This window comes from Hypomesus nipponensis, chromosome 9 (assembly GCF_054491055.1).
Source record: "Hypomesus nipponensis isolate SF chromosome 9, ASM5449105v1, whole genome shotgun sequence".
Taxonomy (NCBI): Eukaryota; Metazoa; Chordata; class Actinopteri; order Osmeriformes; family Osmeridae; genus Hypomesus; species Hypomesus nipponensis.
The window spans coordinates 3,081,558-3,109,428 of NC_140369.1; the positions used below are offsets into that span (position 1 = coordinate 3,081,558).

At 49.4% G+C, this 27,871-nt stretch overlaps 2 protein-coding genes across 3 annotated transcripts; both read left to right on the forward strand.

Moving 5' to 3' along the window:
• The first annotated feature begins 1,726 nt into the window (after nucleotides 1-1,726).
• On the forward strand, nucleotides 1,727-14,298 carry LOC146272348 (CTTNBP2 N-terminal-like protein). Of its 2 annotated transcripts, none has more exons than XM_084706403.1 (5): nucleotides 1,727-2,106; nucleotides 6,656-6,763; nucleotides 9,790-10,011; nucleotides 10,393-10,500; nucleotides 10,777-14,298. In XM_084706403.1, exons 1-5 carry the CDS (start codon nucleotides 2,068-2,070, stop codon nucleotides 12,421-12,423), a joined length of 2,124 nt encoding a protein of 707 aa, XP_084562529.1. In that variant the 5' UTR covers nucleotides 1,727-2,067; the 3' UTR covers nucleotides 12,424-14,298. The 2 variants fall into 2 exon arrangements, with proteins under 2 accessions (XP_084562529.1, XP_084562530.1); XM_084706404.1 differs by lacking the exon at nucleotides 1,727-2,106 and adding an exon at nucleotides 4,338-4,349.
• A 4,410-nt stretch (nucleotides 14,299-18,708) lies between these two features.
• On the forward strand, nucleotides 18,709-27,402 carry LOC146272349 (protein Wnt-2b-A-like). Its single transcript, XM_084704636.1, has 5 exons — nucleotides 18,709-18,936; nucleotides 22,062-22,282; nucleotides 23,801-24,078; nucleotides 24,436-24,700; nucleotides 25,962-27,402. The coding sequence occupies exons 1-5, from the start codon at nucleotides 18,809-18,811 to the stop codon at nucleotides 26,189-26,191; spliced, it is 1,122 nt and encodes a 373-aa protein (XP_084560762.1). The 5' UTR covers nucleotides 18,709-18,808; the 3' UTR covers nucleotides 26,192-27,402.
• The last annotated feature ends 469 nt before the right edge of the window (nucleotides 27,403-27,871 follow it).

A 27,871-nucleotide genomic window follows, 5' to 3' on the forward strand; every position in this document is an offset into this window, starting at 1 on the left:
CAGGCTAGGTTATCTGCATCTTGATCGGACTTGTACCCCATTAACTCCAATGCAATGCCTTAGCTCACACAATCGCAACTGGTTGTTGCAAAGTATGACGTGTACAGCTAGTTGCAAGCGTGCATGAGTCTCGGAATTAGGAAAAAGGCAAGGCACTGTTAGGATGGAGAGGAGCAGTCAGTAAGGTGAGCCACTGTTAGGATGGAGAGGAGCAGTCAGTAAGGTGAGCCACTGTTAGGATGGAGAGGAGCAGTCAGTAAGGTGAGCCACTGTTAGGATGGAGAGGAGCAGTCAGTAAGGTGAGCCACTGTTAGGATGGAGAGGAGCAGTCAGAAAGGTGAGCCATTGTTCTGCACAAGACTGGACAGGCCGGAACTGGAAAGATGGCGCGGCCTGGTTTCGCGCTCCCGCAGACTTGCTGTGTCTACCGTATAAGTCTATGCTAATGAGGTAAGCTGTCAATCAATGTAGGCTATGTCACAGTGTCATCTTGCTCCCATTGGTTGATCGGTATCAGAGTGCAAAGATTGACTTTCCATGCCTGGGGTTGCTATAACTACCTTAGTAAACAAATGGCTGCACACGCGCAGAGAATGTCTTTGGGTATAGAAGCCATAGCCTACATCACGACTCCCTATTTGGAGCATGCAATACATCCCCATGCATCACAACCAACCATTATGAAATTGAAGATGCTCGGTGCAACCCAAGACAGCCCAGTGTAGAGAGGCGTTACCTTTGTTGTGTCACCCTTTACACTCTTGTCATACCAGAGACTAAAATAACATGTGAACATATTTTGATAGTCATGTTGACTTTATGCAGTACTGTAGTGTTTTACAACCCAATCCTAACCTTTAACCTACTTATGGTAACATAATTTCAAGGTTTGCTCGTCACATTGTTATTAAGTGTGGCTATTTACAGTGTTGGTGAAATGCAAGGAACTAATTGGTCCTCGCCGACCACAAATCCATTTGGTCGGTTCCTGTGATGCAATCTCAAGCATGCCGTCATGTGATGTCAAGCATGCCCTGTTGTGGCGATGGATGGTTACCAAGTGTTGATGATAAACAAAGATAAATAGGGGGGTTGCGTGTGAAAGGATGTGGGAAGTTAAAGAGGACCAAAGAGGCAAGTTATTACCTGTAGCTGGGTAAATTCCGACTTACTTTCCTTCGTTAGGGATAGGTATTAGCTAAGGGGCGGTGGTAGAGCATGACGGCAGATCAAGGGACCGCAAATTTGAAATCCCCGGTGTAAATCGCTTTGGATAGAAGTCTGCTGAATGAATCGGCTTTAAGCTATTATTGTTAGGCTAAGTTCTTCTATCTCAGCGGGAAGGACAATGGCGTGCAAAACATTGACTGCAGCCAACAACACAAAACGACACCGGAATGGCTAGCGTGTGTGATAATTTAGGCTATGTAATTTGTTATCGATGTTTTGAGCTAAGTGACGGTTTTTTACCGTGTTTACTTAGTCGTTAGTAACAGGTTTAATCCACCAGGGGGCAGTCGGTCACTGTTGACTGATTTACTGTGTCAATTGCTCGTGTAATCTCCAGTAATCCTGTTAAGAAATTAGTTTTTGTGTGTCATACGTGTTGGTTTAACTGAAAAATTGCTGATGAGAAATGGTCTGTATCGTAGTAGTAGAAGTAGTGAGTAGTAAGTAAACTATCTTACTATTAGCGCAGTGTTCGTTTAAGTTAAGTTTTTCTCTTAAAACTGAGGACTTTAAGACTTTCATCAGTTTCGTGAATTTCTGAGTCTACCTCTGCTAAAGCATAGCTCGTAATTGTGAAATTATATGCGATGTTATAAGTTTTTTTTGTAAAACGGTCAAATGCAGTAAACGTCTAAACAAAGAAATCCATCCAAATTCCACGCGACTACCTCCTCTCCCCGCCCCCTTCATCTGAGCCTTGTTTCTCATAGGTCAGTCCATTTAACTCGGCCTTGCTGATTGGCCAGTCTACGTGTCAAACGTCGCAGAGTCCATCCCTTCCGTTATCGGAATCTGGAAGACACAAGGAGCTAGTCTTTGACAACAGTTAAAAAGTTCATGTTGGACTTTTTAAAGGCATCAAACGGACATATGAAGGTAAATTGTTTTGTCGAAAACGATTTATTGTCTCTAGATGTATGTATTTAATTACGCGTGGTAGCCATCGCGATATCCGTTGGATATCTTAGGCATCTATTATCTATTAAATCTTTACAGTTGACAATTGAATTTATCATCATCTGTAAATTACGTTTTTTTTTTTTTATTGCGTTGGTGTAACGCTAACATGTAGGCTATACATTGTTTAAAAAAATGGTTTCATTGAATTATGCGCATCTACATCGTAAAACTTGTTCATTAGTAACTCTGAAGTGTAACACATTTACTCACATCCAGTTTTTGGAATCCGCGAATGATGTTATGATGGTACTTAATGTTCTAATCTAATTTTGCTATTCCAGAGTAGACTATTATTCCAGTCTGATAGGCTACCTGACTTTAAATAGGGATACGGACAAGTAAAATCATAGGCTATTGGTTGTATCTTAAAACGTCTTGTCGCAACGTCGTTAATTCCACACTATTTAAACTTTAAGTTCATAAAGGCTAGCATTTCTATTAGGCGCCATTTCACAGAAAAATACGTAGCCTACCATCGTTGAGCACTTTGCATAACAGTATACTTCATTTACGTTTAGCCTACTTGCTGTGTCGGTATGCCAGACCTTTTTTTTTTAAACGGGGGTCACTTCGGTCTCTCTCGAGAGGCCTCCTCCATTCATAGAAATCAAACACTGTATTGTGTTCATCTCCGAGGAGCCATTCATATGACAAGCATCTGGAGCACCAGTTCTCTCCCCCTCCTCGGCGCAGTGACTGACCGTGCAGAAGGCCTGCAAGGGATTTCATCCATTAGCCCGTGGCATCTGTTGGCTGTTTGTGTGCGGTCGGACCAAGAGACAGCGCAGATTAAATTAGGCAAGGGAAGCGTTGACCTACAGATAGCTGTAACACTTCAATCTAGTCCCGGAATAACCCATGCTAAGTGATAGAGTTAGACAAGACTATGCCAACTATCTTACATAACTAATTTGACACCCTCAATCCTTTTTTAAAGGGGTTTGCTGTTTATTAGTGTGATGCTCTTCTTTTTTTAAGCTTCTCATGAATAGAAGGAAGTCCACAGTGTTGCAGTGGTTCTAGTCTGCAGGGTTGCAGTTTGATCCTCATGGGTGACTGACTGACTGACTGGATTTAAACGGGGGATGAAAGGATTACATAGACAGGGCTTCTGTGGAGGAAGCCTAGGAAGAAAGCTAGTGTGGGAATATTTGTGTTTCCCATGGTGCTGCTTTGAACAACACTGGTGCGTGCGGCCCAGCCTCACGACAGACGTGTAAATCAGGAAGCATGAGAATGGTGCAGTCATAACAGGACGCAGAAGTCTGTGTTAGCATCAGAAAAGAGGGAACCCTCTGATGTGAGGGGAGGTTCTGTGTTTTGTAGAATCCTTCTCGGGTTTCTAAAAGGTTCTCTTCAGGACTGTTACTTATGTGAATGTTCTACATGGAACCCCCTTTTCAGAGAGTGGTTCTTTAGGTTCCAAAGGGGTTCTATTTAGCAGAGGTCTTGTAATTACGCAGTGTTATAGACACACAGACACACACACATTTGGGGATAACATTTTCAAAACATACGCAGCCCACTTTCTTAGAGGACCGAGCAGCTTGTGAATTTAACAGGCCTGTGAAAGCTAAGTGGAGTAGGTATATAAAGCTAGCGAGGCCTAATTGACATCCTCTGCTTGTGGCCTGACCACAGGCCCAGTGTAGGCAGGGCTGGTGAGCTCCTTGGAGCTGCTGGTAAGCTTGTTAACGGAGTAGCTAGCTTCACAGACTCACAGGGAGAAGGGTTTTCGCTGTCGCGAGTACAGCTTGGTCGTTGTTGGCTTGAAGTTTTCAAACATTGGTCTCGGGATTAAAGAGGAATTACCATTCTTGAGCTTGAAGTTTAATCACACTTCCCTTTTCAAAGCAAGGAAGTGCCATTTTCAAACGTTTTTTTGTTGTAAATGAGAACCATATATGCCAATATTATCGTATTAAACTGATCCATACAGGATGGTCACAGTCTATAGTCAGACTAATCTGTCCATTAGTTATAGATGCTAGAAAATGATTAGTTCCTTGTGGGTTTGTTCAACAGAGAGACTGAGAGAGAGAGAGAGAGAGACCAGAGCATGGGTCTGTCTGCATGGTAGCAGAGAGCCAGCCAGCTGTGATCCGCTGTATTACGCAACACTCCATCTCCTCTTGATGACTTCATGATGTGGAACCGAGGTCGGACCACAGCAGAGGAGAGGATCGGGGGGGGGGGGGCCTGGGGGCCGGGGAGGGGGGGACCAGAGAGGGGGGACCAGGGAGGGGGGCTGGGGAGGGGGGGCACAGAAGTCAGCTGGCGTGTGACTGAAGCACGGCCCACAGACTCAGGGTAGAGTGTGTGTTAGAGACAGACAGACAGAGAGAGAGAGAGACAGAGCAAGAGACAGAGAGAGAGACAGAGCAAGAGACAGAGAGAGAGACAGAGACAGACAGAGAGAGAGAGACAGAGACAGAGAGAGAGACAGAGCAAGAGACAGAGAGAGAGACAGAGACAGACAGAGAGAGAGAGAGAGAGAGAGACAGAGCAAGAGACAGAGAGAGAGACAGAGCAAGAGACAGAGCGAGAGACAGAGAGAGAGACAGAGACAGACAGAGAGAGAGAGAGAGACAGAGCAAGAGACAGAGAGAGAGACAGACAAAGAGAGAGAGACAGAGAGAGAGACAGAGAGAAAGAGAGAGACAGACAGACAGACAGACAGACAGACATAGAGAGTGTATCTGGTTCTCTCTGTTTTCTGGACAGTTTACCATGAGTGAGTTTGTCTGGTTGAAGGAAGCCTGCTGTATGTATGTAGTGTTTTGAGGAACGTTGGTGTAGGCATGTAGGGTGCATTGAAAGGCCTGTATCTATAGGAGCAGCCTGCTGCTGGTGCTGCTGCTGCTGCTGCTGCTGCTGCTGCTGCTGCTGCTGCTGGTGCTGCTGCTGCTGCTGCTGCTGGTGCTGGTGCTGGTGCTGCTGCTGCTGCTGCTGCTGGTGCTGCTGCTGCTGCTGCTGCTGCTGCTGGTGTGACCCGTCTGTGGTGGGGAGACCACAGCAGAACACACCAGACCGCTCAGATTAGAGAGTGTGGAGGCTACCAAGAGACCACAGCACGTCTCAAACGCTCTCGGTCCAGCTTTTAACAAAACCCCACACTGACGAGGCTCGTCTCGTTTGGGAGACTGAGAACTTTATAGAACAGAGCTACACTTTGGTTATCGTGAAATTGCTTAAAGTTAAAATATTAATAGTCATTTGCTACTGTCAGACAAGAGTGATAGGATTTGGAGACGGTGTGTGTGTCGGTGTCTGTCTGTGTGTGTGTGTCTGTGTGTGTGTGCTGATCTGGTGACCACATGTTGGCGTGTATCAGAGCCATGGGGCTCCTCATTGAGCTGCAGTTCACCAGCCACGCTCGCCCAGTCCTCCAGCATGCACCACAGGAACAGGAAGTGATGTCACCGGCCCACGTCCTGACACGGCCCCTGCTAATGGCCGCCGCTGGGCCCAGCTGGAACCAACAGGCCTGCGAAAGGCTTTCACAGATTTAACAGCGGAGCTGTTAAGACTGAAATTATAGTCTTTGCTAAATGCTTTAGAGCTTAAGCATATTTGTCCGTCTGTTGGCGTGCTGTGGTTGTGGATCTAGAACAGTCCATTACACAGAACAAGGCTTCTCTATGCGAATGGCCTACCACTTCATAGTATAGTATAAGTATAGTATAGATGTAGTATAAGTATAGTATAGCAATAATAATCCATCAGTTTGGTTCTGAAGTGGAAGCGGATTTGACAACATTTCAGATTCCTTCAGTGTGTAAATTCATGTGATAGATTCTACGCTATACGCTGCATTAAGGGTTGATGAATGACTTGACTGTATTTTTAGTAGAAATACCATCGTTCCTTTCCCCATTGTGAGCAATAAGTCATAATGATTTCCGCTGTAGCTGGGCTCCCACCGACTGCTCCTCTCCATCCTAGCACCTTACTGACTGCTCCTCTCCATCCTAGCACCTTACTGACTCATCTTCTCCATCCTAGCACCTTACTGACTGCTCCTCTCCATCCTAGCACCTTTACTGACTGCTCCTCTCCATCCTAGCACCTTTACTGACTGCTCCTCTCCATCCTGGCACCTTACTGACTGCTCTTCCCCATCCTAGCACCTTACTGACTGCTCCTCTCCATACTCGCACCTTACTGACTGCTCCTCCCCATCCTAGCACCTTACTGACTGCTCCTCTCCATCCTAGCAACTTACTGACTGCTCCTCTCCATCCTAGCAACTTACTGACTGCTCCTCTCCATCCTAGCACCTTGCTGACTGCTCCTCTCCTCCCCATCCTAGCACCTTTACTGACTGCTCCTCTCCATCCTAGCACCTTACTGACTGCTCCTCTCCATCCTAGCACCTTTACTGACTGCTCCTCCCCATCCTAGCACCTTTAATGACTGGTCCTCTCCATCCTAGCACCTTACTGACTGCTCCCCCTGTCTCCAGGAGTGTAAGCTGAGCATGGAGACCCTGAGCAGGGCGGAGCTGCTGAGCCTGCTGTGTGTGCTGGAGGGAGAGCTGCAGGCCCGGGACCAGGCCCTGCAGGCCCTCAAGGTGAGTCCACAGCCCACCTTCCCCTCCCTAAGGGTGAGTCCACAGCCCACCTTCCCCTCCTTCCAGTGGGAGCTCTGGGGAGTACAGGTCAGAGGGACTAGCGGTGGAAACGCTGCTGAAGCGTCAGTGGTAGAGGATGTGACTGCAGAGTCGCCGGTTAGGATCCTCCCCTGCTGTATGTCACTTTCAATAAAAGCGTCTGCTGAATTGTTATTTTTGCTGTTACTCATTACACTATTTGATGACAGTAAAATATCCCTGACAGAACCTAGCCCAGATAGAACAGGGCTGTTCTAGAAAGAGAAAGAGAGAGAGAGTCTAGTAGAAAAGTGGTCTCTCTGTGCGGTGCCTGTGTTGTGTCTAGACCACATTCCTCTCATCTTCTGGGATCAGGCCATCTAAGGCAAGAAGTGCTCCAGCTGGCCCAGCGCCTGCCTGCCTGTCTGCCTGCTGGACATGGAGCCTGGAGCCTGGCCTCTCGTCTTCCTCCTCTCCTCTCCTTTTTTCAATTGTAAACAAAAAATGTTTTGCGTCTTTTTGTGCGTCACCTTCAACGCCTGGTTTACAGTATTGCGTTCGTGAAGTTGAGAGGTATGGCTTGGAGATGCAGTCACACGAAGGGCTGGGAAGTTACTTACAGTCCGTAAAAACAGGCGATAGTGAAGACCAGGCGTAATGTGTCACAGTCTGTGACGAGGGACTGTGGTCAAGTCAGGCGGACAAATGGTTCAGTCCTCTGACACCAGCTCACACAGGGAGGACTCTCTGTAGGCCATCACCCACAATGCTTTGCTCACTGTGACTCATGCCGTGACTCATGCCTCAATACAGAAAGCAGTCACGATCACTTCCTGTTTTCTTAAGTCTCAGTTGCCAACCTGCAGACTCAAAATGGAAGCACTTACATTTGAAGATTTCATCTTCAAAGTGAAGATTTCATCTTCAAATGTAGATTTCGTCTTCAAATGTAAAAATCGTAATTTCAGTCAAGACAATCACGTATTAGATTTGAGCATTTATTGTTACATGACATGGACATGTAGATTGACTTTGGCGGAGTGGATGATCTAAGGGAAGAACTCCCTGCCTCCTCGATGCAACACATACATACATGACATATGAGGCAGGGAGCAATAGAGATATAATCCCCCTGGCGGAGAGAACATACAGACAGCAAGGGGGAGAAGGGGATGGTGGAGGGCTGCAGCAGCACTGATCATACAACAACTGGGGTGAGTGTGTGCGTATCCGCGTGTCTTTTAAAGACGACTTATCGGACGTGGCCCAATGGATATGCGCTGCTAACATGGGTGTGGTAGTGGGTGGAGTAAGGAAGGTGAAGTAAGACGCCTTACATCCCCGATGACTGCCTGACACGCGCTGGCCGATTGCCCTGCCAGAACTAGCTGCGCTTATTTGCTCCGAGAAGTGTGTGTGCATGGCCAGGGAAGGAGGCAGGGAAGGAGGCAGGGAATGAGGCAGAGAAGGAGGCAGGGAAGGAGGCAGAGAAGGAGCCAGGGAATGAGGCAGAAAAGGAGGCAGAGAAGGAGGCAGGGAGTGAACTTGATTATGAGCTGAGCAGCATAGGCAAACAACTTCCCTTTATACCCACGTCACTGTGTGTGGGAGAGAGCGGGAGACCATCTGTGTGTGTGTTTGTGTGTGTGAGCTTGAGAGACAGACCGCGTGTGTGTGTGAGCTTGAGAGACAGACCGCGTGTGTGTGTTAGCTTGAGAGACAGACCGCGTGTGTGTGTGAGCTTGAGAGACAGACCGCGTGTGTGTGTGAGCTTGAGAGACAGACCGCGTGTGTGTGTGAGCTTGAGAGACAGACCGCGTGTGTGTGTGTGAGCTTGAGAGACAGACCGCGTGTGTGTGTGTGAGCTTGAGAGACAGACCGCGTGTGTGTGTGAGCTTGAGAGACAGACCGCGTGTGTGTGTGAGCTTGAGAGACAGACCACGTGTGTGTGTGTGAGGGATAGAGCATTTTTAAACATCTGAAGAGGGCATGTGGGTAATGTTGTTTCTCAGACGTGACACACAGGTCGTCACTGTTGAACCGAGAGAGGGGGGGGTCACCATGCACTGTGTTGGTCATGCATTTCTGGACGGGGAGGGGGGTGAAGACGGGAGGCGAGGGGTGAGGAGGAGGGGGGGGAGGCATTGTGTTGGATTAGGATTAAGGAGCCACGGAGAGGAGAAAGGAGGACGAAATGCCTGTAGGAGAGGGGAGGACCAGAGGGGAGGAGAAGGGAGGAGGCTGAAGTGAGGACTGGCGTGGATGGGGGAGGGGTCAGTCAAGCTGTCAGGGACCAGGTCGTGTCCAGGACTACCATGCTGCGTCCTACCATGCTGCGTCCATGCTGAAGACACTAGTCTCTGGGGTCTTCTGAGATTTCCTGTTCCTGCTCTGCTGTGCGTTTGATCTGCCTCTTAGCGTGTCCCCACGGAGCAGATCACATAACACACCCCATCACACCCCTCCCTGGGGCGCACAGATGCCCACACAGATTGCATGAATGACGTCATACATATTCCTCTGTTTGTCAGAAACACACAGGTTGAAAGTATTTGTATCTATGATCCTCCCAAGATAGGGAAGGCGTTTTTTTTGCTCACAAACTTCAATAAGCTTATTATTAATTTGGTTCATGAACAGATCATTCGGACTTCTGGTTCTGGAGTGAATCTGTGAGAGGTTCCTTTAGGTTCCCTCTCATCTCCTCTTCTCTTCCTCTCCTGGTCCTTTGGACAAAATGAATTACTGTTGCTTACGGTAGAGTTAATACTTGCCTGGTTGAATATCAATTGCCTAAAGTAAAAAAAACATAAATGGAAAAACTTTAAAGGTTTTTTTCTTTTTCAGAGACCACTGGCTCGACTGTGACAGTAAAGAGAACTGTGATCAAATCAAACTCCCCTTCTCCTAATCCTCTCCTCCTCCTCTCCCTCCTCCTCCTCTCCTCCTCTCCCTCCTCTCCCTCTCCTCCTCTCCTCCTCCTCCTCTCCCTCCCCTCCTCTCCACAGGCGCAGCGTAGAGACCTGTACCTCCAGGAGCGTTATGGGATGTACTCCCTGAGCGACCCCTTCCTGGCCCTGCAGAGGGATGGGGAGGCTGTGGGGGGGCCGGGGGGCCCGGGGGCCACCACCAGCCCCCTGGTGGTCCTCAGGTTGGTGGTGGGCCACTGCAGGACGATGCAGGAGAAGATGCTGGTGCAGCTGGCTGCAGCCGAGACTCGACACCGCAGGGTGAGTGTGTGTTTGTGTGTGTGTGCACAGTAGGAGCAGGGTTAGGGTGGGAGTTAGAAGAATTGTCTGTCCAATGCATGGCAGGGTGGGTGAGTGTATATCTGTATTTAGGGTAGGGTGAGTAAGGGTGACTGAGTGTGTGTGTGTGTGTGTGTACTTGTGTGCATGGGTGTGAAACCTTTTTCCTCAAAGCTGAATCAGAACCTAAAATCTCAGGTTTTCCAAATCAGAAGTGAACATAGGGATTGAATCTGCTCTTCCGTGATCGGGCTTAGAGTGTCAACAAGATCAGAGAGTGATCATGGAAGGACAGTCAAACAGCAGAACGCCCTGGTGTGCTGTCAGTCACGTGTGTCTGTCGCCCCCTGGTGGTGGCCCCAGGTCATCGCAGACCTGGAGGAGGAGAGGCGCAGGCATGCAGAGGACACGGCGGAGGGAGACGATGTCACCTACATCCTGGAGAAGGAGAGGGAGCGTCTGCTGCAGCAGGTAGGGCCCTCGCTGCACAGCTACAACTTCCACATCCACACCAGTCAGAGGAACGGGTGATTTAAGGTTGCTAGGTAGGTTAGGGTGACTGCTGTGTGACCACTGTGTGTCTTTCCTTGTGTGTGTGTGTGTGGTCCGCCCTGTGTGTATGTGGTTGTCCCTGTGTGTGTGTGTCTGTGTGTGTGTGTATGTGGTCCACCCTGTGTCTGTGGTCGGCCCTGTGTGTGTCTGTGTGTCTGGTTGGCCCTGTGTGTGTGTGTGTGTGTGTGTGTGCAGCTGGAGTTTGAGCGCGGCCAGGTGCGTCGGCAGGAGAAGCAGCAGCGCAGGCAGCAGGAGGAGGAGAGGAGCAGGCAGCAGCTGTCCCGCGCCCTGGCCTCCCGACTGGAGCAGGAGCAGCAGGAGGCGCAGGGCCTCCGGGCCCGGCTGGAGGAGGAGCGGAGGAGGGCCCTGAGGATGGAGGCCAAGCTGGAGGAGCAGCTGGCTGAGTTCGACACGGAGAGGGAGCAGCTGAGAGCCCGTCTGAGGAAGGAGGAGGCGCAAGGCGGGCGTCTTCAGGAGCAGCTGGAGGAGATGAGGAGGGAGCTGGGGGCCGGGGGGAGGAAGAGGAGGGAGGAGGGGGAGGGGAGGAAGGAGCAGGAGCAGGAGGAGGGGGAGGGGAGGAAGAGGAGGGAGGAGGGGGAGGGGAGGAAGGAGCAGCAGGAGGAGGGGAAGGGGAGGAAGGAGCAGGAGGAGGGGGAGGGGATGGGGCAGGAAGGGGGCAGGAAGGATCAGGAGGAGGAGGGGAGGGGGCAGGAGGGGGGCCGGGGCAGGACGAGGAAGGTTCTGTCCAGGCAGGGCCAGATCTGGGAGCCGCCCCTCTCTCCTCCTCTGAGAGCAAACGGCCTCCACAGCCCCCAGAGTGTCCAGATCCTGGAGGCTGAGAGGCTGGCTCAGGACCAGAACAACGACCAGAACACACAGCTACCCCCCGGGCCTGGCCCTGCCTCCCCCACAGCCTCTAACCCAGCCTCCATCCCTGTCCTGGCTTCCCGCTCTATCTCCACCCCTAGCGCTACCTCCACTCCTGCCACTGCCTCCACCACAGCCTCCATCCCCACCGCAGTCTCCACCCCTCCCCCAGCCTCCACACCAGCCTCCACCCCTGTCCCAGCCTCCACACCAGCCTCCACCCCTGTCCCTGCCTCTACACCTTCCTCTGCCCAGCTCTCCCAGAGCAGCACAGTCTCCTCTCTCACTTCCTGCCCCAGCCTCAGCCCTAACCCCAGCCTCAGCCCTAACCCCAGCCTCAGCCCTAACCCCAGCCTCAGCCCTAACCCCAGCCTCAGCCCTAACCCCAGCCTCAGCCCCAGCCTCAGCCCTAACCCCAGCCTCAGCCCTAACCCCAGCCCCAGCTACCAGTCGTCCTACCAGGCAGGCATCCACCAGCGCTTCCACGCTGCTCGCCACAAGTTTGAGGGCCAGGCTGACCCAGAGTCCCCTGTCCCCCAGGGTGCCCTGCCCCCCGGGGACGCGCCCTCGTCCCCCGGACCCCCTCCGGAGGCCAGCCCCATCAGGCAGCTGGCCCGCAGCACCGTCACCCAGGTCCTGTCCCGCTTCACCACCCAGCAGGGGGCCTCCAAACCCGCCCCCTCCAACAGCTCTCCCTTCGGCACCGACTATCGCCACCTGGCCCCCTCCTCCCCCGTCACGGCGAGGGCCTCGGGGGCCTCTCCTCTGGGGCTCCGCTCCCCCACCATCCCCCGTGCCGACCGGGGGATCCCTCCCCCCATCCCCCCCAAGAAGCCCGGCCTGGCTCAGTCCCCGGCCTCCCCCGGCCCCAGCCCCAGGGCCGGACACATGGCTGAGCTGTCGGCCAGCTGTGCTCTCACCTCCAGCCTGGACGGGGTCAAGGAGCTGGACAGGGTGGTGTCGTCCACCAGCTAGCCAGCTCAGGGCCGCTCCAAACACATGTGAACTGTTGGGATCAGAGATGATTGGAGATGGAAACTCTTGAGATGAGTTTTTTTTTTTTTTAACACTGTATGCAGTATCTCTGTGGCGCGGGCCAGACCTCAGCGACATTACTGTTGGTTGCTCCTCGGTTGTCGGAGGGGACGTGAATGTGGTGATCAGTGTGGTCGAACAGACTGGACTATTCTATCTAGTCCTGGCTGGTTCTATCTAGTCCTGGCTGGTTCTATCTAGCCCTGGCTGGTTCTATCTAGTCCTGGCTGGTTCTATCTAGTCCTGGCTGGTTCTAGCTAGTCCTGGCTGGTTCTAGCTAGTCCTGGCTGGTTCTATCTAGTCCTGGCTTGTTCTGGTCTGATGTAGCCTGGCCTGGCTGTGTTGCTGGCCTGTTTAGTATGGTCTTTCCCTCCTACTTTCTGAGGGTACTCTGAAGTACTTGTATACTCCCAGGTACTTGAAGTACTTCTGAATACTCCAAAGTACTCCTGAAGGCTCAGAGGTACTCCTGAACACTCCTGTCATGCATTATCATTTATTTATTGACATTGTCTCATTGATTGAACCGTAGCACTGTATATTGTGGGGGTTCTGCATCTGCTTGTGTTTATTTGGTTACTGATCTGGTATTTACAAAAGTAATAACTATGATTATGAAAGATCTATGAGATCAACAAATCAACATGGATGTATCTGACTTAATGAGGGGTTACACTCAAATGTGCCACAGAGCTGATTAAACGTGACTGTTGAGCGTGTTGTGAAGAAGGTGCTGAGGATGCTTTTCGTCCAAGGTGATGTCTGCCTGTCCGAGTTTTATGTTTTGATATCGAAGACAACGAGGACAGGAACTGTTTTATATTTGAATTTCATAAAAACAGTGAGAGATTTTCAAACTCCACACACGTTGATTTCACATTCCAAATATCTCTGGGATTATTTATAGTTATAATATTAATAATAAAATTGTGTAGATTTGGATGATTATGATTGATTATAAATGATTATACCATATGTTCAGTATATTATGTCCTCTTAGCCGTTGTTTAGAAACATGTACAGTGTATTGTATTATATACATGAGAAAACATGCCAGTAGGACTACATATTTCATCATCCAAATAGTATACTGCTCAGACTGCACAAAGTAACTGTATTTAAAAACATTTACATACTATATTTTGTACGTATGTATTGCTTAGCATCAGAGTATAAAAATCCTCTAAATCCTGCTTGTATGCGTGGGCAGAAGACAGGCTGTTCCTCCTGTCAGATAGGTACGGGGGAGGGTGTATATATGACACAGGAAGTGACAGACAGGAAGCGGAGGTGGGGTGTGTATAGGACACAGGAAGTGACAGACAGGAAGTGGAGGTGCTGTGTGTATAGGACACAGGAAGTGACAGACAGGAAGCGTGGGCGGGGTGTTCATAGGACACAGGAAGTGACATATAGGAAGCGGAAGTGGGCTGTCTATAGGACACAGGAAGTGACAGACTGGAAGCGTGGGCGGGGTGTGTATAGGACACAGGAAGTGGCAGACAGGAAGTGGGGTGTGTATAGGACACAGGAAGTGACAGACAGGAAGACAGACAGGACCTGCTTGGTCCCCTCAGAACCAGTATTTTATCCAAAGCGAAGGGCAAGTAGTGAATGTTAAGGATCAGAAGTGCGTGGTTCTAAAGGTATTTTGGTGGTCAGAGTCAACGAACGGTCAGTGATAAGTAATGCCATCTCAGTGGCCAGCATCACATAGCAGTACTAATGTTACACTGCATTGAGCAATCTCTGGACCTGTTATTCATACAAACATACAGTATAATTCATGACAATAAAGTTTTATTTTATTGTGAATTGTTTACTGGGTCATGTGTTGAATTGGATTGTTAGCAAGTACAATAACCTAATTTCTTATGTGTAAAATTGCCATAATTTAATCAATATGATTTAATATATTTTAACCTGGTCTTTATGGGTCATCATGGGGGTCAGATGGCTGAGCGGTTAGGGAGTCGGTCTATTAATCAGAAGGTTCGATTCCGGTTCAATTTCTGGCTGTGCCAAGGAAGGGGCCAGGGCAATTCACCCTATGTGCCTCGGGGAGACTGTTCTGTACTTACTGTAAGTCGCTCTGGATAAGAGCGTCTGCTAAATGTAAATTATGTCTTGCTGGTGTAGGTGGAAATGAGTGCTTTGTGCAGCAATCCACTAGATGGCACTATCCGTCAAGCTGTAGGTTATAAATACAGGGGTTGGTTGTGCATAAAACCTTAGTCCTAACATTCACACCAACCAATGCCATACACACGCACAAACATACAGTCGCTGGTATCCCATGTGCCTCACGTGTATCATACATCAAACCATTCACACCATAGACTCCCAGTTTTCGTTTAGAAGAAAACAAAATACTGGGTGATAAAACACATATAGGAAACGTTAAGAAACCAAGACAAACTGCAGTTTGATTGAGGTCAAAGAATTATGTTTTTTCTTTTCACTGCGGTCAAACGACCAGCGTTTAGCGCTCCTTAGCTAGTCTACTTTTGTTATCCAAACATTTTTGGGCGTTCCAGGAACAGCGCCGTTCATGACTGTTACTCAAACTGTAACGTTAGTGATATATTCATTTATCAGACTTTCATACAAAGCGATGTAGGTAGGGTTATATATAGGGTGTTTTGTAATTAAATGACACAAACATTACAAAGGAAAGACCACTTATACAATCTCTTTATTCGCTTGTTAGCGTAGCTGCAGCGTGTGTTGTGGCACGTTTCTGTGGTTGTCAGGGCGACCACGCGCGGAGCCAGAAGAGGTTGTGAAATTGCAGACAACCCGGAGGCCAGCGTGAGGAGAGCACACGCTGTAGTGTCCCTAACTTTTCTGGAGTTATAACACAGTTAATAACCCGTGGCAAAACACATCGATCATGTACAGCTACGAAGCTCCTCACTGGAATATCGTGCGTGTGCCGAGGGAGATTGGAAGAACATCGATCTCCCACGCAGAAGACCACGCCCGATCACAATGAGCTACAGGCGCAATGCCGTAACTTGTGTGGTGTATTTCATTAAGTGGTGGTTTTAAGGTCTTGGTCTACTGGACTCTAGCCATCCTATATGTCTGGTCTGTATGTCTGGTGGAGGTTGAGTGGGTTGTGTAGGCCCAGTGGTGTCTGTGGTGTGTGTCTGTTCTGTATGTGTCCATGACAGAGGAAGGGTGTATGTTCTGTACTAGATGGATCCCCCGCTAAACTCTGTGACCCTGACCCCTTCCTCCTCCTGCTTCACGCTAGCTCGCTGACGACACACACACACCAAACGATTTCCTCCGGGGTGTGTGGAAGGAGCGGGTCACCTCCACTCCGCTCACCTCATCAACATTCCAGCGTGGGCCAGCGCGCCGAGAGAGACAGCCTGCAGAGGAGACGAGCCTCCAGCAGAGCCTCGTCCGTAAACACACCACCATGATGAGCTGTGAGCAGCCAGGGCCAGGCTGCTGTTGTCAGCCTGGGAGGGAGGGAGGGAGGGAGGGAGGGAGGGAGGGAGGGAGGGAGGGAGGGAGGGAGGGAGGGAGGGAGGGAGGGAGGGAGGGAGGGAGGGAGGGAGGGAGGGAGGGAGGGAGGGAGGGAGGGAGGGAGGGAGGGAGGGCAGAGACAGACAGACAGACAGAAGGAGGACAGTAGGTCACGGAAGGAGACGAGGCCTTGTGATCTCAGACAGGCTCTGACATCAAGGTGAAGGTGAACTCACACAGCCTGTGGTGCTTTAACAAGAGAGGTGACCCCCCCCCCTCTCCCACCGCCGGCAACAAACCAAAAATATGCTGCGTGAATGTTCTGTCCCCAGTGTCTCCTGGACTGGCAGGTGGGGGGTGAGGGGTGGCTGGTTCTATATCCGTCACAGGAAGTGACACGGGCACTGCTTCCATTGTGACATCATCCCAGACAGTGGATGGTAGTGCTCTCTCTGTGTCTCGGTCCACATTTATCCCAGGGCCATGAGAGGGCCTGGAATAGGCCCATGGGGTCCACAGCAGGAGATTTAGGTTGGGGGAGGTGGGGGTGGGGGGGGGGGGGGCATCACCTGCTTCCTGTAAAGCAATTTGTTATAGAGTTGTCACTGTAAAATCTACAGCCTGTCGCAGAGATAAAGAAAGACAGAGTCACATGTAATGAGGATCTGACACACTGGGATGTGTGTGGCGTGTGTGTTCATGAGACGTCCAATCACGTACATGAAATATCATAGATCCTCACAAAATGCATCATGCATGCCTATATACACACACACACACACACACCCACACACCACCACCACTGTCTGTTGTGGTCGGTGTATTTTAGGTATTTTAGGCAGCTGCATTGTTTCTGACCTTTAGTCTAATGCCCCTGGATTTGTGCTGATTAATATGACCCCACACACAGTCTCTCTCCCTCTCTCTCTTTCTCTCTCTTTCTTTCTCTCTCTCTCTCTCTTTCTCTCTCTCTCTCTCTCTCTCTCTCTCTCTCTCTCTCTCTCTGTCTCTCTGTCTCACACTCTCACAGATACACACACACCAGCAGCTCCTTAGAAGACAGATCTCTCCTCCTGGTGACATCACTTTTGTGAAGATAGTTCCGTTCTCAGAAGCATCTCTTGTCGACCAATCACAGGCCAAACATGTGCTGACAAACACAGTTACCCCCCTAGGGCAGATTAGGGGGGCCATTCAATCTATTGCCATGGAGATGTCAAGATCCTGTTTAAGGATGTGTCAAAGCTTGAAAACTTGACCTGCCATAGTTGAAGATGCCCCAAGCAAAAACGTTCACCTCAGCAGAGGCCAACGTTTAACTGCTATCAAAATACGTGACCTCTTGATTAAAAAAAAACTATTTTGAAACCGTTTTTTCCTAAATAGTTTTTCAACTTTTTGAAACTTTAAAAAAATATGATTTTTTTCAACCTGACGACAGCTATCAAAATATGTGACCTCTTGTTTCCAGGTCCCAGTTGTTTACCAGATCGGGGATTGTATTTTGATTATACATGGCAAAGACAGAAAAGTCACCTGAGATGGTTTGGTTGTGGTGTGTCAGACATTTTCAACCATGAAACTATCAGGCAGGTCACATATTCCGACGACGGCGATAAGCTCCAGATAAGAAAACAGTTTCGATTTTAAAATAATAATATTTGTACATTCTTATTTTCCCCTCAAATGTATTTCCAAAACCTTTCCAACCTTTCGAAACTTTAAAAAAATATTTAATTTTTCAACCTGATGACAGCTATCAAAATATGTGACCTCTTGTTTCCAAGTCCAGTTGTTGACCAGATCCGTGATTCTTTTGTTTATACATTGTAAAGATGGTCCATGAAAACGTTTCCCCCTCTGCCTCTCCTTCAGTAACAATATGTTCTGGCCCGCTGGATTATCGAGTTAGTCCTGGACCTGAAATGCTGAGATGATTCATTGTGTAAAGTCAGCTCCCCCGCTCAAAGTGAGGGAAGTTTAATTAAAACAGAAACTGTAAAAACAGTATAAACGTCCATGTTTTAATTCATAACTAGAGGAACTCTACTTAAGAATGTTATTGCTTTAGGTGGAGAATTCATGTGATATGCGTTTATATTCTGAAATAGACTGTTAGCATGAACTATTTTAGTTTAAAGGTTATTAAAAAAAGTATTTAGTCTAAATTTGATTTATGATGATATATAATATTTAGACCTAGAATCTAAATATACCGTGGTTCGTATAGGCCACATACCGCTGTTGGAGATTGTTACAAAAGGGGCATGACGCGCTGACGCGCCGATGCCGTGTTGTGTCCGGTGCATCTTCGCCCTGGAGAGAAGGTGGTCTGAGTTTCTGTCTCGTCCTCAAATAGACTCCTGATTTGGGAATATCCGTCTGTGTACTTTCTGCGAAGAAGACGAAAGTAATCTATCTAGTTCATGTGACATAATTTTCGATTGCGATTTTTTTAGTTTGGTGGAGGCTCTTTAAGCCCTGTGACGGACGCGTTTTGGAATGCGTAACAGGTGAGGAAAAGGTTTATCGTGGACAATCGAACTTTTACCTTTGGGAAATTTGAGAAGATGGACTTAGATCTCAAATAGACTGCCATCTGCGATAGTCCTCAACCTTGGATTTACTACAGTAAGACTTGTGGAATATATCCATTATATTTTTGACTGGCAAGTTTGCTGTTAAAGATGGATGGAATATTTCAACGTGGTTGTCGAGATTTTTTTCGTTTCCAGTAATGGACTTCAGAACTTCTATTTGCACTTTACTTTGAAGACTCCTGGTCATAAATTGTTTATTAGCGGTTGATGAAAACCCCTGAGTTTATGTATAGAAGACCGTGACCATGGCACTTTGTTTGGCACCACGAAACAGCACAATCTACCGTCATCCCCCCAAACCCAGGTCGAGAATATTCTTCACCTTCATCTTGCTTCTACTCATCTTCACACCCAGAGTGGAATCTTCCTGGTGGTGAGTGGTTCGGAGAATGCTTTTTTACGGATTCTAAAAAACAATTTCGCGTCAGCTTTTCGATGTAATGTTGCCTATGGCGGAAGTACAGTCCAGAATATGCAATAGGATATGTCACAATTATTCTGTTAAAACATAATGGGACAAGACATAAAACACCTTTTGTTGGATCTTTCTGTTATTTACCCAAAATACTTGCTTTGAACATCCAACTAAGTCCTAGTGTGTGTGCTGTTAGACGACCAGTAAAGTTATGATAATTCCGTGGGATACCGGAGATGGAGGGAGAGAGACAGAGAGAGAGAGAGATGGAGAGAGACACAGAGAGAGAGAGAGAGAGAGAGAGAGAGAGATGGAGAGAGAGATGAAGAGAGAGAGAGAGAGAGAGAGATGGAGAGAGACAGAGACAAACAGAAAGAGATTGACGTGGCAGACAAAAGCCCTGGATAAGCAGATCCATCTAGGTTACCCAGACGATCCATCTAGGTTACCCAGACGATCCATCTAGGTTACCCAGACGATCCATCTAGGTTACCCAGACGATCCATCTAGGTTACCCAGACGATCCATCCTGCCTCTGTGGCTAGCAAGCAATCCGAGGCTGGAGCAGCCACACATCACAAGCCCTCTGCAGCTCCCCTCGGAGCGGGTCACTTGGCCTGTACGTGGAGCTGAAACGACCACCAGCAGATCACTCTGCAGGCTTTAAGGAGGTCTGGTGTCTCCAGGGGGGCTCCAGCCCCCGCTGAACACCCAGGGCTGCCGGGTGTGTGGTGTTTATGAAGATGAATGGGCAGGGGGGCTTCCCCCTCATCAGTCTCCCGGAGTGGGGGCGGCAGGTGCAGCCACTGGGGCGGGGAGAACACCTTGATGAATCCTCCAGAGGGGGAACTAGCCTGAAGGGTATGAGGGTGACACACATATTCTCACACATACACACACACACACCTGCAACACTTTGTGTGCCGGCCCATCTCTGTGCACACACACACACACACACTCACACTCACACACACACACCTAAAACGCTTCTCGTGCTCCACTATGTCTCTTCAGTGTTACACGTATATTGTGTCGGTAGACACCAGTAGGTGTGATTGGTCTGTTTCCCCAGAGTGTGTCTACCATGTGATTGGTCTGTTTCCCCAGACTGTGTCTACCATGTGATTGGTCTGTTTCCCCAGACTGTGTCTACCATGTGATTGGTCTGTTTCCCCAGACTGTGTCTACCATGTGATTGGTCTGTTTCCCCAGAGTGTGTCTACCATGTGATTGGTCTGTTTCCCCATAGTCTACCTTTTCAGTGGTTGGGCCTCAGGCTTAAACAGACTCTCCAAACGGACTCAGATTTCTAACTGGCTCTGTAACCACAATGTCAGGAATGCAAAAGTCTCTGGGAATATTCCATCTAAGTTGTATTGTTGATATGTACACAATATTAGTTCCCCTTTTTGCTTCTGTTAAACATTATGAATAAACTGGCATGATGAAACTAGTGAGGAAAAACAGAGCATGGAGAAGGGGGGGGGAGAGGGGGCAGCAAGAGAGAGAGAGTTGACAGCACTCTTTTTCTCTCTCCAAGGGGAATAAATATTTTTCAAATCCTGATTTATATTGTTAGGGGATGATTTTCATAGAGACGATCCTGTAGATAAGCTCAGAGATATTGTTCTTCTGGACACATCATTCTCTCAAATGTCAGAGAGAGGCTGGAGGAGAGGCTGGAGGAGAGGCTGGAGGAGAGGCTGGAGGAGAGGCTGGAGGAGAGGCTGGAGGAGAGGCTGGAGGAGAGGCTGGAGGAGAGGCTGGAGGAAAGGCTGGAGGAGCGGCTGAGAGGCTAGAAGAGACAGAGAAGTTGGGGGGAGGCAGGCAGACAACGGGAGAGGCTGAAGAGATGAGGGAAGGCTGGGGGAGGCTGGGGAGGTGAAGGAAGGCTGGGGGAGGCTGGGGAGATGAAGGAAGGCTGGGGGAGGCTGAGGAGATGAAGGAAGGCTGGGGGAGGGTCGTTTGGCTCCAGGCTTATTCTCCTGAGGGTGTAAACATGGTGGTTGGGCTCTGTTCTGTTTTATTGCTCAGACAGGCACATTGTTGTTGGGAAACAGCGCAGCCATATCAGGAGTGGAAACTGTTGTCTGTGTGTTTGCAAGCGAGCGTGCTTACAGAATGTGTATACCTGCACGTGTGTGTGTGTGTATGTGTGTGTGTGAACTTGGAGTGTCACTAATGTGACTGTGATTATGGGGTTAGGATATCCGGCAGGAGAGCGAAGCATGCTGCCGCGTAGGGGGTCGTGTCATGTGACCGTGCCAGCGTTTGGCTGGTGTGTGTGTGTGTGTCTCTGTCTCTGTCCCTGTGTGTGTGTGTGTGTGTGTGTCAGTCCAAGTTTGAGTGTGTGTGTGTCTGTAGGTAGGTAGGTACTTTAGTGATCCCCAAGGAGAAATTGCAGCAGGTAAGAAGAGAAAATAAGAAGGGAAAATCAAAAACCCCAAATATGCGTCTGTAGATGGTGTAAAACGCAGGGTCAAATGGAGTAGTACATAAATGTACAAAACAGTTTAGCAAACAAGTTCATGCAGGTGACACCCAGGGAGAGACACAGGTGACCCCGATGACACCAGGTTATGAATGTCAGTATATAAGTAAATACAGAACCCCTAACATAGTGAGAGGTGTTCCAAGTACTGTGAGTGCCTGTGTGTGTCCGTGTGTGTGTGTGTGTGTGTGTCCGTGTGTGTGTGTGCGCGCTTGTACATATGTGTGGTTTAAAGTTGTCCTTTTAGAAGGCCACACTGTCAATTACTGGGATGTAAAATTGGTTCACTCACCGTGAACATGACAACACTTGACACCATGTGGTCGAAGAGCAGTTGACAGTCCTGACCTGTAGGGGGCATCCTCCCCATTAAGGCCTCCTGTTATGACTTTCCTACACCCTGTGAGAACTCATTACTCCAACAGTAGTTCAGGTCAATGTGTTCTGTCTGGGTTCTGTATGTTCTGTTTGGGTTTTGTCAAGGTTCCCTAAGTTTGGTTTCTGTTCGTACCATCTGGGTTCTCTCTGGGTTCCGTCTGGGTTCTGCGAGAACCGCGGTGACAGCACCTGCACCTGTGCTTGTTCCCCTCAGGTACATCGGGGCCCTGGGCGCCAGGGTGATCTGCGACAACATCCCGGGGCTGGTGAACAAGCAGCGGCAGCTATGCCAACGGCACCCAGACCTGATGCAGTCTATCGGGGAGGGCGCCCAGGAGTGGATCAAGGAGTGTCAGCACCAGTTCAGGCACCAGCGCTGGAACTGCAGCACCCTGGAGAGAGACCACACGGTGTTCGGGAGGGTCATGCACCACAGTGAGTATTTGGATGTGTGCTACTGTATGTTTACTGCAGGTTTTCTATCAGCATTTCTGTGTCCATTAGAAAAGACCCTCCTTAGTAATAGGTGCCTTTTCAATATGGAGAGAACGAGAGTGAGAGGTAATGAGAAACAGACATAGAGATGGAGATATGGAAAAGAAATGGAGAGAAAATAAGAAGAAAGATAGAAAGCTAGAGAGAGAGAGAGAGAGAGAGTGAGGCAGAGAGAGAGAGAAAGACAGAGTGTATGTAAAAATAGAGAGAGAGAGACAGAGAGGATTAGAGAGAGAGGATTAGAGAGACAGAGAGAGAGACAGAGAGGACCAGAGAGACAGAGACAGAGAGAGAGAGAGAGAGAGAGAAAGACAGAGAGAGAGACAGTGAGAGAGACATAGAGGACCAGAGAGAGAGAGAGAGAGAGAGAGAGAGAGAGAGAGAGAGAGAGAGAGAGAGAGAGAGAGAGAGAGAGAGAGAGAGAGAGAGAGAGAGAGAGAGAGAGAGAGAGAGAGAGAGAGAGAGAGAGAGAGAGAAGAGGACCAGAGAGAGAGAGAGAGAGAGAGAGAGAGAGAGAGAGAGAAAGAGGACCAGAGAGAGAGAGAGAGAGAGAGAGAGAGAGAGAGAGAGAGAGACATAGAGGACCAGAGGGACAGAGAGAGAGAGGATTAGAGAGACAGAGTGATGGAAGGCGGACGCCTCCACAGAGGTGTGGTGTGACCGTGTTCCTCTTCCATGAACGGGGCCGGGAACGGAGAACGGGGAAGTTCTCTGAAAACAAGTAGCAGATAGAAAGATCCACACGAGCGATGTCTCAACAGTAATAGGAGATGTAAATATTTGGGTAGATGTTTCTGGCCGGCCGAGCAAGCCGCCCTCCCCTGCCACAGCGCCTGCGGTCTGCTGCGGTGCGTGAGCAGGAATGAGAGCGGGAGGCCGGGTGGACCGCCAGACCAAATAACCCTGAATCTCCTCTCCTGAAACGAAAACACAGACAGTGACTGAGAAAGCTGCCATCTGTGCAGAAGGGAAAAGGTGAAAGGGGATGTTCCAGATCAGGTGGGCGTGTGAGCTCAAAGTCACCATACAAGGATAGGACCCACCCGACACCAGGGCTGTGCACCTCATCTTCTTATTAGGGTCAGGATCAACCTCTCCAGCTCATAATCATGCAGGTCATGTTGCTAGTAAACTCTACCTGCTCTGACAACGTTGTGTATACTCGTTCCCACGGTATAGCGGTGCAAATCGTAAAATGCTTCCACTAAAGGTCTCAACTGTAAATATAACTCTACTCTCCCGCACAACAGTATATCTTGACAATACTCCAGACCAGGCACGTAGGTTTGATTTAAAATGCGTGGGGGGGGGCTTCCTTGCTACAACTAAGGATGCAGGCGTTAAATATGATATTCTCAATAAAAATGGAAATGAAGATTTTCAAAAAGTGGGAACCCATGCCTCTGCTCCAGACCCTCCTACCTCACCTCCTACCTCACCTCCTGCCTCACCTCTCAGGTAGCCGCGAGGCGGCGTTCGTGTACGCCATCTCCTCGGCAGGCGTGGTGTACGCCACCACCCGCGCCTGCAGCCAGGGCGAGCTGAAGATCTGCGGCTGCGACAGTCAGAAGCGCGGCCGGGCCAGTGACAACAGGGGCGAGTTCGACTGGGGGGGCTGCAGCGACAACATCCACTACGGCATCAAGTTCGCCAAGGCGTTCGTAGACGCCAGGGAGAGGATGGTGAAGGATGCGCGGGCGCTCATGAACCTCCACAACAACCGCTGCGGTCGAATGGTGAGGCTGAGGGTTCCTCGATGGGAGAACCGAGGGGAACTCTGGGGGAAAAGGTTACACGTAGAACCCCTTGTTTTCTTGTGGGGGGGCACAACGCACACAATTGCGGTTCTGAACTTGGGGAACAAACGGGTTCCCTCTGGAATCTTGGTCTTCTATCAGTGCTCCTTTGTCTTTTGTTGTTACGAATTACATTGAAACGACATGCTGTTGTTTTTTACTATTCAACACCCACCCCCATCGAAGTAGCACACACACGTTAGCATTATTTAGCCAAAACTCCGTCACGGACACATATCCATTACCGTGGTATATAGTTATTGCCTGACATCACTCCCTGACCTCTGACCTCTCCAGGCAGTGAAGCGCTTCATGAAGCTGGAGTGCAAGTGTCACGGGGTCAGTGGCTCCTGTGCCCTGAGGACCTGCTGGCTCGCCATGTCCGACTTCCGGCGCACCGGAGACTACCTCCGCAAGAAGTACAACACGGCGGTGGAGGTGACCATGAACCAGGACGGGACGGGCTTCACCGTGGCCGACAAGAGCCTCCAGGGCAGCACCAAGAACGAGCTGGTGTTCGTGGAGAACTCCCCCGACTACTGTCTCATGGACAGATCCGCTGGTGGGTCGAGGGGGTGTCGATCAGCTTGTGTGATGCGTTGGTTGAGCGGGCGCTTTCATCCAAAGCGACGTACTGTGGGATGGGGGTTGGGGTTCTTTGGTGGGGGGTGAAACGGCAACATCTTGATCTGCTGTCAAATGTCTCTCTTTCCTTTTTTCCCGACCTCAGATCATTATCTGGTGGTCTTAACTGGTGTAAATCCCCCTGGTTTCAGTCGATCAGATAAGCGTCAAAACATTTCACTCTCCCTCACTCAAGCTTTATTCAAACTCAGTGTGCATCCAGTATCCAATGTCCAGTGTCGATGTCCAGATTCATTTCACAACGTCTGGCAAGTTGTAGAGACTTTTACACCAGTTCTTAATTTGATGGTAGCTTAGATGAAGATGTGGACAAGATAAGAGGCAGATAGCACCGACCCACCTCCCAGAGACTCATCTCATGAGGCCTCTCATTCCTTCACAGCTTAAAGGTCAATTATTTGACCCCTAGACTTCTCAGTAATTCCTGCTGTGTTTTCTTTCCTGTGGTAATCTGTGTCTCCCTCCTCCTGTGCTCCCACTCCAGTGGAGTAAGCAGACTCCCTCCGGCACACAGACGACGTCTGGCCGTGATACTGACAACACGGTCCTGGCTGTGGTGTTGCTTTGCCCACTTGACGTCCTGGGGGATGATGGTGCCCCGGAAGTGGAAGGGCTCTAGCGTGTCACCCACACAGGGTGCTTGGGGAGCGTGGGGCTGGGCTGGGGAGGGTGGGGCTGGGCTTGGCTCTCTCTGAAGTCCCCAACCACCTCCACTGTCTTTAGAGCGATGAACTCCCAAGTTGTTTTCGGCCGCACCAGGTCACCAGATGGTCAGTCTCCCACCTGTAGACAGACTCATCCCCAGTAGAGTGTGGTGTCATGGGCAGGGATCAGGAGCGTGACCTGGGGGGGACGGCTGGAAGTGCAGCTTAGCGGCTCAGAACTCTCTTCTGCGCTCATCTCTGTTGTGAAGGAATTCACACCCCGAGGACACTGCAGGATTGGTTTTCAAATCCTCCTGTGGTCATCACAGGTCACATTCCCCAACACCCCGGGGGTACCTCCCTTGGCTTCTGCTCCGACAGAGCTATAACATGGTCTCTCTCTGGTCTTTGGCAACTAGGGTGTCACTAGCATGTTCTAACCAGGTGTGTGGTCTAACCAGGTGTGTGTTTTAACCAGGTGTGTGGTCTAACCAGGTGTGTGGTCTAACCAGGTGTGTGGTCACTCTCTGACAGGCTCTCTGGGAACAGCCGGGCGGGTCTGCAACAAGTCTTCCCGGGGGCCGGACGGCTGCGAGGTCATGTGCTGTGGGCGGGGCTACGACACGATGCGGGTGAAGCGCGTCACACAGTGCGAGTGTAAATTCAGGTGGTGCTGCGCCGTGGAGTGCAAGGACTGTGAGGACACGGTGGACGTCCACACCTGCAAGCCCCACAAACGACCCAGCTGGCTGGACCTCACCTGATGACGCTTGGGGGGCCACCAATGCATTCTGGGTACGCACAGGTAACTGCACTGCATTGTGGGATGTCCAGGTCCGCTACCGCCCCCCCACCAACACCACCACCCCCACCTCACCTTTTCCACAACTCCATCCGGACCTCTGTTTTCTTTGGGGCTTTCTTTTAAACCCGCCCATGATGGATTCTACTGGACGATGAAAAGACTTAAGAAAAGGATCATGCAGAGAATTAAAAACTAAAACTAAACAAAAACCCGCTTTAAAACGATTTAAAGCAGGTGTTCAGGTGTGACTGACTACCTTGGAGTGGAGTCAGAGGGACCCTCCTGCTCTGACAGGAGCGAGGCCTGTGCTGCTTGTATGACCCTGACAATACTTCCTATCAAGCGTTGAAATGCAGTCTGTTACGTGAACATGTGACGTTGAAGTAGAATTTGACGGTGGTTTAGTGATGTACAGTGTGTGTCTCTCATTATGCTAAGTCAAAGATTTTTTTGGTGAAGCTACCTGTGGTTGATAATGGCCTTGCCCTGTTGGTTTGAAAAAGAAATGGAAAAAAGAGAGACTAGTACTAGAGATGCTGTTTTCACAGGTGGAGGCGTGTGTGCTCTCAGTAAAGCACGCTGCCATGCCTGTAATTATGTACTTTTGTATTGTGTACACGATAAACTGTCATGAAAATGTTCCTTCAAAATGGTTCCAGCATCCAACACGAGCTGTTTTAGAGGACAAGACAGAATCACTGTGGAGTCGGGCTGCTGTTGCTACGGGAGATTAAAAAATGACATTGTGAACAAATGTTTATGCGAAATTCAGAAAAAACATGACTGGGAAGACTTATCTCTGGAAGGTTCTATTATACGTCCTCATGCAGACTCAGTGATGGACGGTTTGTGTCACAGTTTCCCCCTGTGCATTCATCACTAGTTTCCGAGTCTGTCTCGCATGTTATCACAAAAGAGCACTTTTCTCCTGCGATGTTACGCAAGCCTGGGCTAACTGGGCTGTGTGGAGTCCAGCTTCATCAAGAGCCACTAGCAGAGCTAGACAGAGATGGAGGACTGAAATCAAAACAGGACGTTGCACAAGGCTCTGTTTAGTTCCACAGAACCAGCAGAACCGGAGGCTACTGCTTCCATGGCCAGCAGAGTCCTCCTGGAGGTTGGTCTAGGCCGGTACACAAACAAGAAATAAAAAGTGGACAGATTGTCCGACACGCTCAATATGACTATGTTTTTATTTGACCTTCAGGCTTCTTGACTTGTTCAGATCAGACATACGAGGGGACAGGAACTCAGTCTGTGTCTCTCTAGTTAACCTTCCAATCCCATCACCATTTACAGTAGACGCTCTCATCCAAAGTGACGTGCAAGTAGTGCATAAGGAAAGTACAGAAGTAGACCTAGAATCCGCAATGCAGTGTTGTACGGTGGTCTGAGTCAAAGAACGGCCTGTATTTACCTGCCATGTCAGAGGATTCAGCCACTAGCAGGCTGAAGGACATATCCAAGGAAACTCTGGGAAAGAGTAAACTAGAATGTCATGGATCTAACACGTTGATAATTTAAAGATAATAGCAATAAAAAGATACAAAGAAAATCTCTAACAGGGAGAATGAGAGAGAGAGAGAGAGAGAGAGAGAGAGAGAGAGAGAGAGAGAGAGAGAGAGAGAGAGAGAGAGAG